The sequence below is a fragment of the Solanum stenotomum genome, chromosome 11 (genome assembly GCF_019186545.1).
Source record: "Solanum stenotomum isolate F172 chromosome 11, ASM1918654v1, whole genome shotgun sequence".
NCBI lineage: Eukaryota > Viridiplantae > Streptophyta > Magnoliopsida > Solanales > Solanaceae > Solanum > Solanum stenotomum.
The window spans coordinates 51,715,850-51,736,668 of record NC_064292.1 but is presented as its reverse complement, the minus strand read 5'-3'; the positions used below and the strand labels follow the sequence as shown (position 1 = coordinate 51,736,668).

Below are 20,819 nucleotides of genomic sequence, written 5' to 3'. Positions count from 1 at the left end.
CTACCTTTGAGATTGACTGTTTATAACAGACTCTCGATAGAACGAACAACGAAAAAAAGATAAACCTTTGATATCCAATTGTTAATAGTCAAATATTGAACCATTAACACTTGATAGGAGGAGCAGAGGCTATGCCTTTTTTATATATAGACATTAGACAAGATGGATTTGAAAATTAAAATATAGAAATTATAATATTAGAAGAAAATAAAAAGTCAATTTTTTTACATATCACGTAGTAACAAGGTGGCTGAAAATATAAAAAATTATATAAAGAGATTAGGGAAGATAATGAAAGGGGTAGGAATTTGGAAGCAACTTAGAAAATTCCTTGCAAGTGTAATAATTTAATTTAATGGTTAATAGATACACCCTATATAGAAATTATAATATTAGAAGAAAATAAAAAGTCAATTTTTTTACATATCACGTAGTAACAAGTTGGCTGAAATATAAAAAATTATATAAAGAGATTAGGGAAGATAATGAAAGGGGTAGGAATTTGGAAGCAACTTAGAAAATTCCTTGCAAGTGTAATAATTTAATTTAATGGTTAATAGATACACCCTATATTAAAAGGCATAAAGATATCATAAACTTAATCATCCAATTATTTTCTATATAAAAACCTAAAGAAACTTTCTTACTGTCTTTCTTTTCATCGATTCTCTTTTGGTATCCTTTACCCACATTGAAGGAACAATAATAACAATCAGGGTCGACTCAACGTTATTAGGGGTCTAAACCGAAACTTAAGAGAGGAGTCCTAATATTATTTTCTTCATCATATATACTTTTATTTAAAATCTATTTTTCTAGTTATTTTAGATGTGAAGTCATTAATTAACTACTGTTTTATAATCAATTTGTTTTAATAATTCCTTTTCAAATGATGATAAAATAGTTAATTCATTCAGTCTCTCTTGAGACATTGTTGGTCTTAAAGAAGATTTAATCAATTCTAATTTTAAAAAAACGTCTTTTAGCTGAAACAAATAAATTGTAAACATTATTCTATAAGCAATATGTGTATTTGGCAAAGAATTGGATCTTTTTATTTGATTGAGTATATCTTCTACTTGTCTTATTTCTCATTAACACTTTTAATTCAAAAAATAATCTAAATCATTAATATTAAAATAACTATTATGTGTTAAAGAAAATTCAAGGTTAAGACAATATTTTTTTAAAGGGAAAATTGTATAAAATAGCAAACTATTAATTAAAATTAAATATTATAACACAATTTCATTTAATTCTAATCCGTAGCAAACACTTTGTCATTCGCCTCTCTCCCCAAATATCTCGCTCGCCTCTCTCACTTTATACAAACACAAATGTATAAATTATGTTTGTGTTTGTATAAAGCGTGAGAAAATTGTATATACAAATACAAATACACATCTTTTCGTTCGCCTCTCTCCCCAGATATCTCGCTCGCCACTCTCTCTCTCGCCTCTCTCACTTTATACAAACACAAATGTATAAATTGTGTTTGTGTTTGAATAAAGGCAGAGAAAATTGTATATACAAATACAAATACATATATTTTCATCCTATACACTTATAATTATACATTACAAATCTTCCCCTGCCTAGTTCTATTTTGCTTTTCTTTAATTTCTTTCTCGCTTTATACAAAAAAAATATCTTATTTGTATACAGATTCCAAATATATACTTATATAATTGATTCTTTTGTATAAGTATACCGAAATATACATATTGATAGAGTTTGCTATGGAGCGCAATTATGCAAACTATAGTTATAACATACAAATATGATTTTTTTTGTTTGCTAAACCTAAAATTTACTCTTTAAAAAATTATCATCATGTAGTAATCTCAATATTTTACCACTAAATAAGAAATAAAAAATATTTTCATATGCTTCAATTGGTTCAAATCAGAATGCTTATGCAAATCAGCATTCTAGGTGTTAACCCCTTTTTTTTTCTGAAAAAAGTAGCAACAACCACCATAAAATACCTAAGTGTAATCCACAAAGAAGGGTATGGGGAGAGTAAAGTGTGCATCAAGAAAAAACCGTCCAAAGTAGTATAGAGAAAGAAACAGCAAAACTGAAAATAGTCATGGCAAAGTAGTATAGACAAGTTGAAAAATCATCCTAAACAATAGTCATATAATGATAATCAAAGTTTAAAAAGTTAGCAGTGCCATTTATAGGAATATGAAAAATTAAGCGTGCGAAGTGAAAGATTACTGAATTGTAGAGTTTACAGGATAATTGAGAAGCTTTTGAAATAGCTAGTGATGTGCTTGTATGTAATTGTTAGTTTAGATTGACACATATGTATAATATCAATTTTTTTAAGGCATACATACATACTAGTTGTAAAAATCGTTTGATATCATGACATTTTAGATCAGATGGAGTTGTGATGGTAATGGTGTCTTAGTATCCGCAACAATACAACCAACCATTAATGATCTTCAAAGAAGTATTATCAAGTATTATAGTGATCAGTTGGATTGTAAAATTTTAGGAAATTTGTTTTCTTGGTTGGCAGATGGAATTAATGGTCTCAACCACAACTACTAATTCAGGGGGATGTGGTTTAGTCCAAGAACTGGTCATGACAACTGGTATTGAATTTTGCTGAAACTTGTAAGTATTATTCTATCTTTGATCCAATTACGTACTATTTAACTTGCTGATCAACTTTAGCTATTGATGATTCTTAGCATGCATTTGGTATGCTTGAGTGGTGTTTGCTTCTTGATTTATAAGTATATGGTTGGTGTGAATGGAAGTTTGTTAGCAAAGTCCGCAGTGTTTTAGTTTGCCAGATGGGATGACAAAATGATATGCATGCAGTTGTAGTAGTGCATTCTGAGAAAGTACCTGCTAGCTGCTTAATGATATACAAGTGCATTCATTAGCCTCCTCCTTGTATGCCAAACTATGTGAAGCACTTGAGAGTGAGTATGATCACTCAGCTCCACTATTTATCAGAAAGACATCCATCAAAAGGAACTCGATGATATATAGTCTGGAAATAGTTGAAGAAAGCATTTAAAATGAAAGAAGATATCGGTGATCAAAGAAAATATACTCATCTCAGAAGCTGGACTGGACTGGACTCAGTGGTGCACTAGATACTAATGCCAAGCTAACAACAACCACACAATATGATGATTACATCACAACTAATAGTGAAATCAATGATTGATTGGGAAATTGCAAACATTCATCGATTATTCCCATATCATATGCTGAACAATTTTCTTCACCACCGCGTCCGGAAGAGATCCAGCAACTTGTTTAGAAATTCACTTTCACCCTTGAAAACTTCCATTTTTGAATAAGAAGAGAGTATTTTCCATTTTTAGGCGATATCTCATACAACTCTGTGAAAACTGGACTAACTACATATATAGCTGTGAGTGATATTCATCATCACATTTAGTATGAGAACAATTTTTTTATGTATGTATGTTCAGCAGCATGGATTTTTGGAGAATCTCTGCACAACATGGAGACTATAGTAGGATAAGTGGCTTCTAAATCGACCATCGAACTTATCATCCAAACGCACTCCATTATCCAAAATATAACCATCTGTTTCTACCTGAGTGGCAGGCAAATTTCCAATGGTTCTCCAGCGCATAGTCGTATGTAAATGTCTCGTAACAAAACAGTGTTATCCGACACAACACCTGGAATCCTAACTGAGCCCTTAAAAAAGCAACCCCCAAACAGAGAGCTCTTGGTTTTATCCCGTCCAACAGTTGGTGGTTTAATTTCAGACCCGCCACCATTTTAGTCCTTTAAATTCCACGAATCATTGGTAAATTATATGAGCATGTTTAACTTTCAATAAATTAAAGATATTCTTTTAGTCATTTACCTATGATATACATTCAAACTTCATTATAACAATATTCTTGTCTTAAAACAGTACGTTTATTGTAAAATTATCTCTTTTATAACAACTATCGTTCTTTTAGTAATATAATATAATTTTAAAACCATATTTATAGAAATAGAATCTCGAAGATTATAATAATACATAGGTGTAGAGATTTGATCAAATATTTCATCTAGTACGTGTGAGTGAGCTAGCGTGAGATAGGTTAACTAGTTTTAAAGTATCTAGAACTGACCACGAGGGTCCTAATAATATGTGTTTTTACAAGATTGGTACTTCCAGTCTTCTGCTATTTCTTTTTAGGTTTGGAGTTCACATTGAAACTCCAACTAAATTCGAATAATATATTACAACATTCATTTGGGAATGATGTTCCCAATATGATTTTTTCCATACTTAGGCCTCCAATATGATATGATATTGTTTAGCCGTTTAGCATGCTTTATAATTCATAGTTTTGAGTTATTTATACCTTCTTCTGATAGTATTTGTTTAGCATCTTACCACACTTCATCAAGTTTTATTTGTATTTTCTTACCATATATTTTTTTATTGTTCTATTTTTCCTTTGGTGTTTCCAACCTTTATGACTCTATATTAGTAATGATTAAAGTGAGTCAATAATTGTCACTCCAAAATGATATTTAACTTTCAAAAAGAAAACAAAAATTTACCTAGAGTGAAGCATCGGATCTAGACTAAGATCTTCATAAATCCTGAGACAAGGAATGAATATAAGTAGGATTAAGTCCTTTTTCCTCAAGCCAATATCAAGATTGATAACTGAGTGCTCGCGCAAATGAAAGAAATAAGCATTCTAAACCGTTTCTGTTCAAGAATTCACACACTGGTGTCTACTTCAGGCTCAGCCTCTATCTTTTCTCCATCAGGAGCTTCTTTTTCGTCTGTAGGCGCAGTTCCTTCTTCAGACTGCATTTGAGTTGGAGAAGGCGGCAACAGCTGCACCACATTTTCCACAAGCTCTTCCATTGTTTCTGCAGCTTCCCCAAGATGGGCATCATATTCCCTTAATATCTGATATACGTCAAGAAGAAACAAGTATATGTCAGAAACTCAAGCAAAATAAACATAACATGTTAATGATAGTTCCGCCTCTGCAGTTTAACATACCCAACAATCACCTGGTCACACTGCTTACCATTGTTAATGACTAAAACACGACTTTGTTATTTAGATGAGTGAACCAAGGAAGTAAATAAACCATATCTTCTATTTCCTATCCATTGAGGAAAGGTCATTTCTCCATATTGTCCATTGCTTACAAGTATTAAGATCCCATGTTGTGCAACAATAAAACCACACTTCATAGACATCTAACAAGTTATGATGCTGCAAATTTAAATAGTCAATATACCAAGAACATCATCTTTCGAAATTACCGGATAAAGTTCAACGAGTGAAGATGGCCTGATATTGATGATGTTAACCGTCTCAACATGCTTAAGTTTGATACATTTACATTTTTCCAGTATGTTACATTTACATTTTTCCAGTTTGATACTTTTACATTTTCCCATGAGTTCACCAATCACTTGTCTTGTCTGATTGCAAGCAGCAGTTTGCTCTAAATAATCATACACCTAGAAGATCAGAAACATTAGATACTGCCGAGCACAACAAAATACTCTCAAACAACAAGTTCAATAATGTAACTTCCAACCTTGAACTCTGATGGTGCAATGGGGACTATGACCCGCGTAGGATCTCTTCCTGCACCTCTGGAGCGTAGAAAATCAAGCACCTCAAAATTTGTGAGAGCACCTGCATCTGCTTTGAGGCTGCAAAAAATAAATAACAAAGACCATGTACTTAGTAGCTCAATGAAGCAATGGGCATCAATCAGGAACAAAGGCATAAAGAGCTCATACATCTTCATCACCAGAAGCCAGGACACCGTGTTCAAACTATTATTCTTCAATCACTCACAAGGAGTTGCTTGCAGAGGGATGTATCTGTAATTTGGAAGGAAAAAAAACAAGCGTGAGCCTTGTTTTTCCTTTTATCTTGTCCTACAAGAAAGTGTTTTATTAAGGCTTTCTCTTACTTAGTACATAATCGTTAGTCAGCATTTAAACCAAGTCTAATCAGTTGTAGGCTAAGAAAGCTTCAGAACTTAGTGGTTAGGGCTTCACAAGACGATTTACTGATTAAACCAGAGTAGTTGAAAAAAAAGATCACAGTCTTCCATGTTTCTCCTATATATACATGGAAAAAGCATCAAACTTTTAACGAGATAACACAGAGATCATGTGTAATATCTTAGAATTCCTATATAAAGGATCCCATAACCCACAGAACAACAACAACATATCCAGTGTAATCCCACAAGTGGGGTCCAAAGAGGATAGATGTACGCAAACCTTACCCCTACCTTGTGGAGGTAGAGAAGTTGTTTTTGAAGTACCGACAACTCAAGTGCAGCAAATCAAAGTAGTTATGAAAAGGGAAAAGCGATAGTGAAGAAAACATGATAACTAATAGGAAAAGCAGTACAAAGCATTCAGAACAAAGAACAGTAAAATAGTGCAATAACCGAAACACAATAAACAACACATAACTCATCCTACATGTGTAATTATCATTATTTTTTTTTCATGTATAGAGAAGATACTCAAAAAACTTGCTCCCTTCGATACAAAGGGGCAAAGAAACATTGGAAGATGTTCAAGTCTAGTTTCGGGTGAATTAAGCAGTCAAAAATTGAATGAAATTCCCTTATAGCTCAAACACGCCCACCTTCTATCTCAAAGTACAACTTGCACTCAAGCGCGTAACCTAGTGGTCAATGTGAGTTTCGAACCACAAGCTCTCAAGTACAAATTCCATTAGAGACATTACTTCCTATGTTTCCTAGCCTTGGTGGATAAAATACTTTGGTATCGTGTGGAATTAGTCGAGGTGCATACAAGTTAGCCAAAACACCACAGTTATTAAAAAAAGTACAAGTTAAAATCCATGAAAATAAGCAGCAGCAGCAAAGGGAAACCAAGTAAACCAGCAAACAAGAATTCAGAAAACTGAAAAATATCCATAAAGACATAATTTTTATGCAAACAATTCATTCAAAAAGAAGAAGAATCGCTCGTCCTAGAGATTCTAAAGCTTAATTTAATGGAGAAAGAAGTTAGTTACCTTTCTTTACCACTGAAATTGCAGAGATGGAGGAAACAAGGGAAACAAATAATGGAGGACCAAAAAAGTAGTTATTAGGGCTTTGCTTTTTAGTGAGGGTATTATTGGAATCAAATAAACGAAGCCTTAAACATCTCGCATTCAGGCACATTATGAGAAAACATACACTCCCTCTGTTTCAGTTTATTTTTATATTTCTTATCCGATTTGATATTTGTATTAAAGTCCGACTTTTGAAAGTTAATTTACCAAATTGCCCTTGTTTTGAAAAGTTTATTTAAGGGATAAAAGGGTAAAAACATTTGTTATTACATTACATAGACGTGGTGCAATTCAAAAGGGGTTTAAGGGTTTAAGGGGTCAGCGCAGAAAGAGAAGCTCAAATTGGGGCAGCAGAATGAATAAAGGTTAGATTTTTTTCTGTAACCCACAAAGCATTCTTAAGAAAAAACATGAAATAGAGTTTTCCTTGTTGATTCTTGATTTTGGTGACCCAATATTTAATCACTTGTAAAAAGATAAACTTTATTTTCTATGTTTAGAGAAGAAGCTAGTTGTTGTTGTTGTTGTTGTTTTGGACCAAAAGTTGCTGAATTTTATGTGAAATTACCCATGAATGGCTGCATAATTGTAATGGAGGAGTCTGAGTGCCAGTGTCATTATGTTTGCAAGTGAGCTATCAAGAAGTTGTGATTTTGAGTTCGAGCTTTTAAAGTTGTGATTTTGTTTGGACATGCGTTTTACTTGGACAAAATTTGAACTTTTGGGAGTGAAAGTGAAATTTGTAAGTGAATCTACCAATATCCGGGTATTGGCTTAAAAAGGTGAGATTTTTTGGGTCCATTAGGCTTATGAAAGCATTATTAACACCTATCATATGAAGGCATATGAGAAACATGAGATTTTTTGGGCATCAGGGTATGTTGAAAATAGTAATTTAGGATGTTAAATAAATGAGAGTTTTAGAATGTTTTCTACTTGCCTTCCTTTCTTTTTGTTCTTTTTATTCTTTTTCTAATTCTACTATTGAATACATGTGTGACTAGTGAATTGAATCTACCTATATTTGACAGAGTTGACGTTGGTTTTTGTCCAGATAAAGGTAAACTTCGAACAGTAGCAGGTCTGCCTCGAACCCTTAATGTGAACAAATTTGCTGAGTCTCGAGCTTCTGAACTTGAATCTCTCCACTCAATTGTAAAAGAGCGTTTAAGTAATGACTTTAGATCTAAAAGAAGCAAGAGAAGGCGAACAACTGGGCATGACAATAGAGTGGCAAAAAGTAGAGTTAGAAAGAAGCAGAAACTAGGAGAGGAGAATCTCAATAAATCAGACAATCTGAAGAACGATAAAAAGGCGCTTCCACGCCATGTTCGTAGGAGAGTTGAGCTTAAAAAGAATTCTCTGAACGGCTTCTCAACTTCAGGAGATGGGACTAAGAGACTCAGAACCCACTTGTGGTATGCTAAGCGTTTCACAATGACAAAACTTTGGGGATTCTACCTACCCCTTGGTGTGCAAGGCAGGTAATAATAACTTTCTGCTCTTTGCCAATATATCTGAAGTGCAGCTACAAATTTTTTAACTTTATCCTAGTGCATTGAAAGGAAACATTTGTTATCTTGTGCTTAAACAAGAAAAAGACTGTTGTTTTACTAATTAAAAAGAAACACATTTGTTCATTGTTCAAATTGCGATTTTTGCCTTGTTGTATTCTCTCTGTTGTGGGAAAGAAGGTCCTTTGCCTGTTTATATTTCATTGATCATGAATATATGATGCAGGGGGAGGGGCTCGAGAGCTCTTCTGAAGAAACTACAAGGAGGAGTACTTGTACATGACGCAAGTTACTGCAGTGCTGTCCAGTTGGAGGGTCCACAGGCAGGCATTTACTCACTCTTTCCTGCCAAAATCTTACTTGATAATTGTTCTTCTCTTTAAATTATTTCCTTTTGGTGCCTGGATTACTTAGAAAGTGATGACATAATTAAATAAATATTTGTCTTATAAAGAAAATTAAATAAGCAATTGTATGTATTTTTTATCTTATGTTGGCCCATAACTTGCAATTATGGGCCCAGAAAAAAGGATTAGCAAGGATAAAGTTGACGTCTGCTAGCTAGAGATTGAGCTTATATAACATGGTCATTCACATTTGCTTTCAGGATTTGTTGATGTCAATCCTAAATACTGTGCTTGTGCCTTCTCCATACTCACATTGTGAGGATGCTCGTAATGACGTACTCTCTGGTGCTATCTATGGTAGTGCTGAGGTGGGTGGTCCATCTTGGTATTTTGATTAAAGTGATATGCCCTCCAAAATTTGCTTGCTTGATACTTGTGTTTCTTCTGGCAGCTCCATCATGTAGGAGCCACTTTTTCTAAGACAATTGCTCCTGTAACCTATATGTGGCAACCGCAGCAGTGTAGGAAAACTGATACAAAGGTCGATCATGCCAATATATGTGGTGAACAACAGAAGATTGATGGATGTGCTTCTTTAAGACGGCTATGGGTTTGGATACATGCTGCTGCTTTCAGTGAAGGATATAATGCTTTGCAAAATGCTTGTGAAAGGCAGGTTGAGTAAAGAATCATGTGGTGTCCATTTCTAATGCTATATATAGTGGTCTCATTGTTACTCTCTTCGGTCTCAGATGGTATAATAAAATGGTGATGGCTGAATACGCATTCCTTTTTGATTATAAATGCATACAGTTTACTGAAGATGTGATTTACTTGCCTGTTCCTGTTGCTGTAGATCAGAAATAATGCTTCTTGGTATTCAGGTAGATGCTGCTGGCTCCAGAGTTAGTTGCATTTCCCTTGAGGATCATCTCGGGAAGTTGGAAGTGATTGGATCAAGGGCATCTGAGCTTCTTCAAAAGCTTTTACATCCTGCAACCTGGTGATTTTTTTGAAGGGACAACCTTTCTATTTTAACTGATTTATGAACATGATCACTGAACGTCGTTGTTTTCTGTGCAGTTCTTCAGTAAATTCTTCCCCGGTGAAGTATGCATCCTTCATTGAGAATGACGACCAAATCCTTTCTTCAGCTATCTTTTCTCTCTTTGTCAATGATCCTCGATTTTTGAATAAAGATACTACTGATCCTTTGGAAGCAAAGGGTCAAAATATACTATCTTACAAGAAAGATGAGAAGGGAATTCCAAAAAGAGACATGAAGTTACTCTCTTGCTCGTCCTTAGAATGTGAAGGAAGTCCTGGCTTATCTGAGTGTATAGATCTCTGGGATACTAAAGAAGGCATTGACCCTCCAATAGAAGAAAACATCCTGTGCATGGAGAAACACCATCAGCATATGGAGTTGTTTCGCGTTGGTGATGTGAACTCACGCAGACAACAACCTTCTGTTGAGACACGGTTTTCTAGAGTCTGCCCTATACTGCTTCTGAAAAGTGAGAACGAGAAAACTTCTATTATGAGGTGAATCTCCATGCATAGGCTTTGGAAATGAACATAAGTCTGATTTATATTTACACATGGTTGCTCAATATACTCACTTGACTAGAATACATATTACATGTGCTGAAACTGAACTCTCATGCCATAAACACCTGTTCTCGAGTTTTGATGTCTTCAACCTTCAACTTGTGGCTAGGTTGATGTCATTATTTTCATACAACGTATTGTTCTGCTTTCACATCTTTTTCTGGTTTAGTTTATAGGCTTAACTTTTGAGGAGGATACATATCTATACGCATCCACCTTAACGACACCACCATCTAATTACAAAAGAAAAGATGGTAACTGCACTTTCTATAGTTGATAGTGTAGGTAATTGTCCTATTGGTTTGTGCTAGTTTCTGGCTTTCTACCGGTGTATCACGTAAGGTTAATAGTCAATAGTAACAGTGTTTTACTTCTTTGCTAATTGCCTACCAGAAAGCTCAGTAGGAGCTTAGCTAGACAAGCAACTGTCAGCCCTCAAATGTCAGGGGAGAGATCCTTACCAATACATTCTCGATCCGGTTTCAAAGACAAAGCAAAAGGCATCTCTTATATTTCTACTAATAGAAATAAGAAATAAGTGAAAACAATTTTATAGAGAATAAGAAATGAGTAACATAAAATGCATATGCGTATGTGTCTTTGTGTGTGCCTCCTATCCCAGTTGTTTGTCTAGGTTGATTTTTCATGGAGATTAAGGAGAATAAAAATAAGTAGTTTTTATAATAGAGTTTGTAATAAATATGTTAAAATAATAATTATAGGAATTGAAAAGGGCATAAGATGTCACTTCAAATATGAAATATCAAATTAACTTTTGGAAGATGGTATATTTGCAATTCTTGGGAAATCATGATTTATGATTGTGCTAGAACTTTATATTTGTGTAACATGTTACTCATTTTTCTCTCAAACTTTTCAATACCAATAGCATAAAAACTAAATTTCACTATCAAGTATATATGTTCATATTTTTCCTTCAATTTATTTTGATCGTGCACTTCTGTTAAGGTTACGTTTTCTTTCTTGAAAAACTATTTTTTGGTCTTCTACAACAATCTCATCACATCTCTTTTGCTGGTCTAACCACTTGGGAGAATCAGCCTTCATAGTACTCACCTTTGAGTCTTCCTCAATTCAATTACATAAGAAATGAGGCAATTAAACATCATGCTTTGATAGGAAAATCATGTTCTTATATAGAGAATACCTCATTGTTCTTTTAAATCTCCCTTCAGATGGTCTATTATTCTTCCGCTGTGTTGGATCAAGGTCTTCTGGATCTCTCTTGTGACCAATGGTGCTCAAGCGATTGGTTTGAGGGAGAAGCATTGGATTGCTTGTGATGTTAGTATGCATGTTCTGCTTTCGTTCTGAATTTGAATTTGACATCAATTTTAGATCCTAATATATGTGTTTCCTCTTTGCAGCTTGGGTTGCCATGCTTTCCAAGGGAATTCCCTGATTGCAACGCACACTCTTGTTTCATGGCCTTGGAGGAAGCTGCTTATGATGAAAAGTCTGAGCTCCGTTCTCCTCACACAAGGACTTGGAAAGTTCCTGTTTCATCTCCATGGGACAGTGTCCGCCTTGCTCTAGAAGGACTCAGTGGGGCAGGTCATGATCGGATGCAACATGAACAGCTTTCTCCAAACGATATGATAAAGAACTTGGAAATGAGTACTCCATACTCGAGAAGATGCATAACTGACTCAGAGAGCAGTTGCAATGCTCCATTCGAGGGATTCGTGGCAAGGACGTCTTATGTTCTGACTCAGTTTTTGGATGAGATCAGTGGTAGTCATCTACTTTTATTTCCCAAAGCGCTTCACAGGACAAAGTGCATATCCAAATTTATGAAGGACGAAAGAATATTCAATGAGGATACAGTTAAGGGCATTTACCAGATAAATCAGGACCAAAAGCTGTGTTTGGTCAGAGTTATTCTGCACGCCCACAGAGAAGGTTCTTTAGAAGAAGGAGCAGTTGTTTGTGCACCTCAAATTGATGATGTAATGTTGTTCACAACCAGGTGACTATTATTATCCATTTTTGTATTCAGTTATTTGCTTGCCTTATCCCATTTAATTATATTTATTTGTTCATTTTAAGAATTTTATCTGCAACACAATTGCCTCTTCATTACAATATGCATGACTAATCCTACTGCTAGATGATGATGCTTTGATAACAAATATCTTTGGCAGATCACTTAGGACATGTAATCTGCCAAAAAATACGACTTCCATAACAACATCTGGATAGAGCCTATGAGGTGGCAGAATTGGGAGAACATCATTTAGAAATACATTCATGTATGAGGCTCAAGTATTTGGCCGATCAGTAGATGCATTAGCTCTGTTCTATGATAATTCACCAATTCTAAGCAAGAGGACACTTGACATTGGAAGTTCTGATGGGGCAGAATCACGGTTCTTTTGTAAGCTTAATTTGTAGGTTTATGAGGATTGAGTCATTTTTATTTTTCTCGAATAAGATGTTTGCGAGGAATCATTTACCTAGGGACGGACAAAGTTATATCACCTTCACTAGCTAGTAGTTACTAGTTAGTATTTATATACATATAGTAGTTACACATGCTTAGTAGATTGTATACGATCTGTTCTTGTTATTTTGGCCTGTGCTTTGCCATTCAACTAAAGTCGGGAAACCCAATAGCCATTCTTGAAAACTCTGTTCAATTATTAGTAGGTTTGCATTTTGATGTTTAACAGGACTAATCTTACTGATGCTTGCCGAAACTAATTTTAAATAGAAGTAAAGGGAGAGCTTAGAGGTGCTTCTTATTATCAAATGAACCTGTTTTTGAATTACGCAGATCAGAGATTTCCAAAGGAGAACTTCAAGTACCCGAGTCCTTTGTGAGATCATGCTTCTCTCAGCAAGCAACTGGTAAATGGGAATTTCAAGTACCTGAAGATCCTGCTGCCAAAGAATCTTATCGATTACCAATTGGCTTTATTACAACAGGATTTGTTCGAGGAAGGTTAGTAAACTAAACGTTAATTCTGGATGTATTTTCATCGTAGCAATAATCACTTGTACTGAGTTCTTTATTGTGCAGTAAGAAGCCAGTAGCGGTGGCTCTTTGCGAGGCTGTCTGTCTTGCTCATCTGAGAGAGGAACAGTGGAAAGCTGTAGGTGTTAGGAAAAGAAGGAAGGAGATCTATGTCCTGGTTAGAAACTTAAGGTCCACAGCATATAGACTTGCACTTGCTTCTATCGTTCTCGAACAATGGGAAGATGATGTTGAATACATGTGATTAGACAAGAGGTTCGCGATGGTTATTTACAGTATTTATGCAGAAAACTCTTCCCGAAAAAAGACAGAGAAATTCCAATCTCATGTTTGGTATGTATTTCTTTTCATTAGTTCATCCAAGAGCAATTAGTTTTAGTTGAAATTCTGATGGGAGACTTTGCTAAATTGTATTTGGTTTGCATCATGGAGATTGTTTTTCTGTAGATTTTCTTACTCTATAAAGGAAAGTTGTTAATCAGACAGCTTATATTATGTTTTTTTTCATTCTTCTCTTACATTTTTTTCCTGAAAATATACAGTTTAACGCGTGATAGTAGGTTAGTTACCATTTTTACGAGGTCACCAATTATGTTATACTTATCATTAACGTGTTATTTAACTTGACCTCAGTTGACATTTATGCTTTTCAATTTTGGGTGTGCACAAGTAGACACTTAAATTTGTATAAAGTTGAACAGGTAGACACACGTGTCCTATGTGACATAATATACGTAGGACACCCTAAAAAGTTAGTTTTTTTTTTTTTGGTTTAACATTTACAGAAAACAAAAACATGAAGGGTCTAAATAGATTCAGTTAATCTATGACTAAATACTATAATCAAGGACAAGCATAATTATCTCCTCTCCTCAAATTCACCTAAAACTAATTCAAACCTCAAAAAAAATATCTAACCTATAAATTATGAAACAATTCAATTACATTAACACATTATACATTCAAACAACAACAATACATATATATATATATAATCACTTATTTTTTGTCGTAGCAAAAATAGTATGGCATCGAACAACGTCATCGTTGTTATGTTTTTCATTGCCATGGTGACGATGTTTGTTGCTTCAAACGTTGTTGTTGTTGTTGCACAAGATGAACAAGACCCGTTATATAAGGAGTGTTACGAGAATGGCATAAAACTTGAGAATGGAAAGAAGCTTGATGGCATGAAAGTCGATGAAAATGTGCAAAGAGCATGTGAAAGCATCGTCTTTGACCTAGAACATTAAGGAAGTGATACGACTATAGGGGTTGTTCAGATGATATCTCTAACCTTAAAGTTCGAGTCACCAAATGAAGGAAGTGATATATATAATTTTCACTTGATGCATTTGTTATTGGCTTTTCTATATGTTGTTTGACAACCAAAGAAAATAAAATATTTATGTCACATCAAGAATAATGAAAAATTGAATTTCTCTGTTACATTTAATTTCTTTTTCAGGATACTCATGATTGGATCATGAAAACAAGCAAAGCTAACAATTTACATGAAAATCTAAATCAAATTAATCGGTTTGGTTATTTTGAATTTTAGCCCTATAAATTGGGCTTCTTTTTTCATTTTTTCTTCTTGAAAAATAAAAAATAAACAAAATATTTCTATCAAACCCTTTTAAAAATTATAATTTGTAATTTCATACCAGCCACAATCATATGAAAATTTAGTAAGTTTATATAAGTACAAATACAAACCATCAATATTATAATAAATATTACAAAAATAAAATAGAGTTAAACTTGAAAGTAGAAATCTATCTCATTCCTTGAACTTTTCAAGAATGATGCTCCATTCCAATCAAATCGTCAGAAAAGTACACTACTTTTGGAGGATAAGACATACGCACGTCTAACATTTTTGAAGAATCCGAGCACAATCCTTAGAAATAGTTAAGAAAAGGTTGAAGTTCAATTTTTGTAGTTGAATGATCCCATTCCAAAGATTCCCACCAATCTTTTTCACTTGAATTTATAGTAATCTCTTTAAGTGTAGAAGGAATTTTGAGTTCCTCTTCATGTGAAAAAAACAAAGGCAAATTCCTTAACTTAACACATTCCTTTATTGACACTTTCTTGATTGAATTGCACTTCATTTTTCCATTGCATATGCTTTTCAATTGTGGCAAAGACCATAAGGTTATTCTTGTCATTTTAGGAAAGACGGCGATTCCATCATTTGCTTGATCTTCAATTATTTCTTCTATTTGACTACATGATAGGACATATATCCTCTCGAGATGTCTCAGGTTTGAGCATAGATCAATTGGAAGTAGCTTCTTGATGTTGTGACATCTTTCGATACGTATCATTCTAAGGAGGGAAAAAGTACCAACAAGAGGAATCGAAGGACTCAAACTTGTTTCACTTTCATCAAAAATACCAACGAAACTAGGCAATTCAAAGAGATCAAGATGCTCGAGAGAGGGGAATAAGACGGATTCTTGTCCTTGTTTTACCTTCATAAGGTACTCTAGTTTGTTGCACCAACGAACTTTGAAGTACTTTAAATCTTTTGAATCGTATAGACATGACAAGAAGTCGGAAAGACAAGTACTAAAGTTGTTGCAACTCTCAATTTTCAAGTGTTGAATGTCTTGTGGAAGCAATAGTACTTCATCTTCTTTTCCAAGTCCATAACACTTGACTAATTTATCCGAAATTCTTCCATGATTGAATTCAATTTGTGTCATTTGTCCTAAACCATCATAGTCACCTACTAGAATTCTGTAAAACACGAGGCATCCTTCATTTTCTTGAGCTCTGATGAACCGGTTGAAGTCATGAATAGTAGAGAACCTACCTTGAAACTCTTCCAACTCGTTTAACACCTCTAGTTCCTCACCTTGAACGTCTATATGATGCGATAACACTAGACGTTGCAGAGTTGAGAGTTGGGGCAATATACCTATTGGTATCCTCTCAAGCCAACGCATTGCATACATACTCAGGCATTTGAGGCTCAATAGAGCCTCAAGGGATTCAGGCAAAGTCTGAATCCCAGTGCCACTCAAGTCCAACTCTTGCAATGACTCGAGCTTTGCCAGAGTTGGAATTGACCTTAGGTTCCAACAAAATGCAAGTAAGAGCGCGGTGAGATTCTCCAACTCAGATACTGAATCAGGCAACTTCTCAATGCAAGTGTGGCTTAAATCAAGAACACGTAACGACTTCATGTGCTCGAAGAAAGAATCTGGAATCTTCCATAAGTGATAATTCTGCTGCAACATCAATGTTGTTAGCCTAGGACACTTAGCTGATGTTCCTTCTGGTATTTCAGCTATCTTGTTCCTCATTAGAGATACCTGTAATTCGAAACAAAATTTTAGACGAAAATTATTTAAAAAATCCAAAATCTATCTCATCAAGTTCTAACAAGTTGTGTTGCTCAGACTCTTCAAACATGTCAATAGGCACGTGTCTGATCCTGACACGCGTGCAACAACATTTTGAAGAGTCCGAGCAACATAGTATACGTAACAATACCTTGTCCAAATTTTCGATCCATTCATCCTGTTTTGGTGCATCATTAAGCTGAACTCCAGCTTTAACCATAAACATAGGATTTTCATTAGTGATCTTCAATGCCATATCTCTAATCAAACTATGCATTTTCACACTATTTACGCCACTTTCCAACAAACAAACACCTTCCAATCTGTTCAATATTTCATATCCCTCTTCAAATTCTGCCTCGCAACTCTCTTGTTCATCGATTAGTCCCTCTAAAACAAATCGAGTTATCAAATGATCTTTCGAGATTTTCTCATCTTCTGGATACAAACAACAGTACAAGAAACATTGTTGTAACTTTTCATCCTTCAATGAATTAAAACTATATAACAACATCTTCATAACATCACTGTTCTCCTCTTTAAATGATTCTTCGAACGCCTTTCTCCATTCATCAACATTACTCAATTCCAACTCTCTTAACTTTGTAGCTAATGTAACAATCCCAAATGGAAGTCCTTTAGTACAATTATTCACCATAAACTTCGCGATTCCTTCAACTTCTAGCGGAATAATCATCTCATTTCCGAGTTTTTCTATGAACAAACTCCAGGACTCCTCTGCTTCAAGTGTTTTTACTCTGAATTCCCTCTGACATCCCATTTTTCGACATGTTTCGAGTAAACAACTTGTTACTATCAACCTTCCACCTTCAATTTTTAGAGGATTACCTAACATTTTCAAAGGTACATTCTCTAACACATCATCTAGTACTAAAACAAAATCATTTTTCTCTTTGAACGATTCGTGTAACGCGATTGCCCTCTTTTCTTCATCATGTTCCTCTATAAGATCAAATCCAAGTGATTTAGCAATGTCATTTTGTAACACTTTGATGTTACATTGTTGAGAAACATTAATCCAAATAACTTGGGATTTAGTATTTTGTTCAACAAGGTGATTGATGAGTTTGGCTAAGGTTGTTTTTCCAACACCTTTAACTCCATATATACCAATACTTGTAATAACTTTGTCTTTCTTTAAACATCTCCAAATTCTTTCACATGTTCTTTTTGTTTCTTGACCAAATAACTTTGTTGGAAAAAATGACTCCCTTGCTTCCATTTTTTTTCTTCTCCTAGTAAAAATCAAGAAACAAGATCAATCACATTAAAAAGGCAGTTCGGTGCCCTAAGTTTCCGTTATGTATGGGGATACAGAAAAGGGTTGGACTACAAGGGTTTATTGTACTTTGCATTTTGACTATTTCCACAGCTCGAACTCATGATTGTATGATCACATGACAACAATTTTACCAGTTACATAAATGAGGAAAGGACATTTTTATGAACTACAAAGAGATCTAAGTTGAGTTTAAGAGAAATATGGAAAGAGTTTAAACATAACAGTTATTGGTGGATTTCTTCCACATCAACAAGTTATTTCTATAAATATTTCAATTTTCTTACTCCAAAGTCCAAATCACTTGTTCTAATCAATATTTAATTACTTATATCAAGCATTAAAAAGACATCTCGGTGGGTAAAGTATTTCACATTCACAGAGGATTTATGGAAGGATCGCACTTTAAAAGGTGTCAAGTAGATGGTCTACCCTTAATACAAGCATTAGTCCACGGCTCGAACCTATTGCCACATCATCTTTAGACTAAATCCTCCTTTTTATATTACTAATATGCATAACTTACTTTGGTCTAGTTAAATCAGGTCTCAGGATTCAAGTCTTGAGAATAGAATTGTTTTTAATAGAAAATAGTTTATCCCCCAAATGGAATTTCCTAATGTGAATTTACATATTAGTTGAATCCCAAAATGGATATTGGACTTCATGTGAGACACGAAAAAAAGAAAGTATTCGGGCTATATAGCTTCAACATCCCGTTAGTAATTCATCTATCAAGCCAAAGAAAACGAGTGGAATCTAAAAAATCAGTTGGCTGATCGTTAAATAGATACAAATAGGTGCAACATTAATTACCACTCAAACAGAGCGGCATACCAAGGAAAAAAAGCAAGAAATAAATACAACAAAACAAAACTTTATGATAACAACATAACATACCAAGGAAAAAAATCAAGAAATAAATATAACAAAACGAAACTTTACGACAACAATAACAAAACTTTACGACAGCAACACAACAAAGATGAAATTTAGACTATCTTGTAGTAAATATTAGAAGTTGCAAGGTAAAATAAAGTAAAGAGAGAGCACCATACCTTAAAAACTTTTATTATCTCTTTAATTCAAAATGTGAATTCAGCTATTTCTTGAGGTGCCATCATTTTTCTGAAAATTAGCCAAACACAAATCATAAAGAAAAAAAAATACTACAAAATAAATGTAAGGAATATTTGTTAAGCAAAGAGTTCAAGATCAATGATTTTATTTTTTTTCCTTTAAAAGAGAATGAAAATGAATTAATGAAAATCATGAAGCAAATAACGTTAGTTATAAACAATGTTTGTGATAAAATGCTTACCACTAAAATCAAGTGGAAAATACCAAGTCAAATATGCTTAATAAAATTATTATTATTACATTGTTTAATTAGTTTGGTACATTATAAAATAACATGTCATATATATATATAATTTTTAAACTAAAAATCTTATGAACCTTTGAACATGTAGACCACTACCCATTCTTTGCACTTCCATATTGTGTTGTATAATTGGTATCCTTATTTTATTTTATTTTATTTTTATATATATAAATTAAACTTTGAGAATATTCTTGTTGGTAGATCTTTTAGGGTCTTCCCTATTTTCTTCAACCAAATTTCTTATTTTATAGAGAAATTATTTGTGTTATGTACATGTCAATATTAATGCCTAATGCCTAAGCAATTTTTATCGTGCCAAGATAAAGGTATAATAATTAAATCATTTGGTAGAATACTAAGAGCTCCTTTTGTATCGTTGATCTGAGAGACCATTGTACTTGTTTATTTTTTTGTTTAAGGTTTGAAAGGTTGAGTTTTATCAAGTTTAAATGTTCAGTTAGCAAAGTTGTAAGTAGAAGGATCTAATTTATAATCTGAGCCAAATAAAAAAGGTCCCTCAAGTCATTCCGCATATTTAAAAACAAAAGTAGTTAATCTTATTTCAAGAATATTTATTTTTAAGGGTAAAATGAAAAATAAAATAATTAATTCTACCTTAATTTTATAAATTGATTGTATTTTGAGACAAACATTATTAGTAACCTTGACAACTAATATGAGACGGAAAGAGTACTAAAGTATTTGAAAATCAGATGTCCATTACAATTGGTACACTTGTACTCTCTATGTTCTATAATAATTGTCAACATTATTGAAGATGTTCGTTTCAAAATATTGGTTAATTTACGAAATTAAGATATAATTAATTAGTACTTTTTTCAATTTTCCTCTTAATATTAATTATTTTTAAATATAGACAGTATTGGTTACATTAAAAAGTGTCCAGGGTAACTTAACAAAAAAAATCAAGAAAAATATGATACTACTAATATGAAATGGAGGAAGTGTTTAATCAACCTAGCATAATTCCCTTGCAGGAGTGTACAAAACTTTAAAAAATTTATTTATTTATTTTTGAAATAAATACTTCTAATAACTTATTTCCAAGACAAATTCTTATTAACCATTAGTACAAGAAAAATGAGAAGAAAAAAAAGCATGCCTCAAATCAACAACTACAACATAGCCAATGTAATCTCACAAATGGAGTCTAGGAGGATAAAGTATACGTAGACCTTACCTCCTACCTTAATAGAATAGA

The 20,819-nt window shown here is 33.7% G+C and overlaps 3 protein-coding genes across 4 annotated transcripts; 1 reads left to right on the top strand and 2 right to left on the bottom strand.

Moving 5' to 3' along the window:
• Positions 1-4,647: 4,647 nt before the first annotated feature.
• Positions 4,648-7,165, bottom strand: LOC125844487 (uncharacterized). 2 transcript variants are annotated; one of them, XM_049523797.1, is made up of 5 exons: positions 7,047-7,109; positions 5,782-5,867; positions 5,574-5,691; positions 5,293-5,493; positions 4,648-4,927 (listed from the first exon to the last, which is right to left on the bottom strand). In XM_049523797.1, exons 2-5 carry the CDS (start codon positions 5,787-5,789, stop codon positions 4,733-4,735), a joined length of 522 nt encoding a protein of 173 aa, XP_049379754.1. In that variant the 5' UTR covers positions 5,790-5,867; positions 7,047-7,109; the 3' UTR covers positions 4,648-4,732. The 2 variants fall into 2 exon arrangements, with proteins under 2 accessions (XP_049379754.1, XP_049379753.1); XM_049523796.1 differs by having other exon boundaries at positions 4,649-4,927; positions 5,782-5,922; positions 7,046-7,165.
• A 180-nt stretch (positions 7,166-7,345) lies between these two features.
• Positions 7,346-14,035, top strand: LOC125845167 (ribonucleases P/MRP protein subunit POP1). The gene is made up of 11 exons (XM_049524611.1): positions 7,346-7,452; positions 8,142-8,571; positions 8,828-8,924; positions 9,209-9,316; positions 9,400-9,624; positions 9,833-9,951; positions 10,032-10,493; positions 11,756-11,864; positions 11,948-12,549; positions 13,357-13,524; positions 13,603-14,035. The coding sequence occupies exons 1-11, from the start codon at positions 7,443-7,445 to the stop codon at positions 13,799-13,801; spliced, it is 2,529 nt and encodes an 842-aa protein (XP_049380568.1). The 5' UTR covers positions 7,346-7,442; the 3' UTR covers positions 13,802-14,035.
• A 1,426-nt stretch (positions 14,036-15,461) lies between these two features.
• Positions 15,462-18,156, bottom strand: LOC125846046 (probable disease resistance protein At4g27220). Its single transcript, XM_049525507.1, has 2 exons — positions 17,065-18,156; positions 15,462-16,883 (listed from the first exon to the last, which is right to left on the bottom strand). Exons 1-2 carry the CDS (start codon positions 18,154-18,156, stop codon positions 15,462-15,464), a joined length of 2,514 nt encoding a protein of 837 aa, XP_049381464.1.
• Between the last annotated feature and the right edge of the window lie 2,663 nt (positions 18,157-20,819).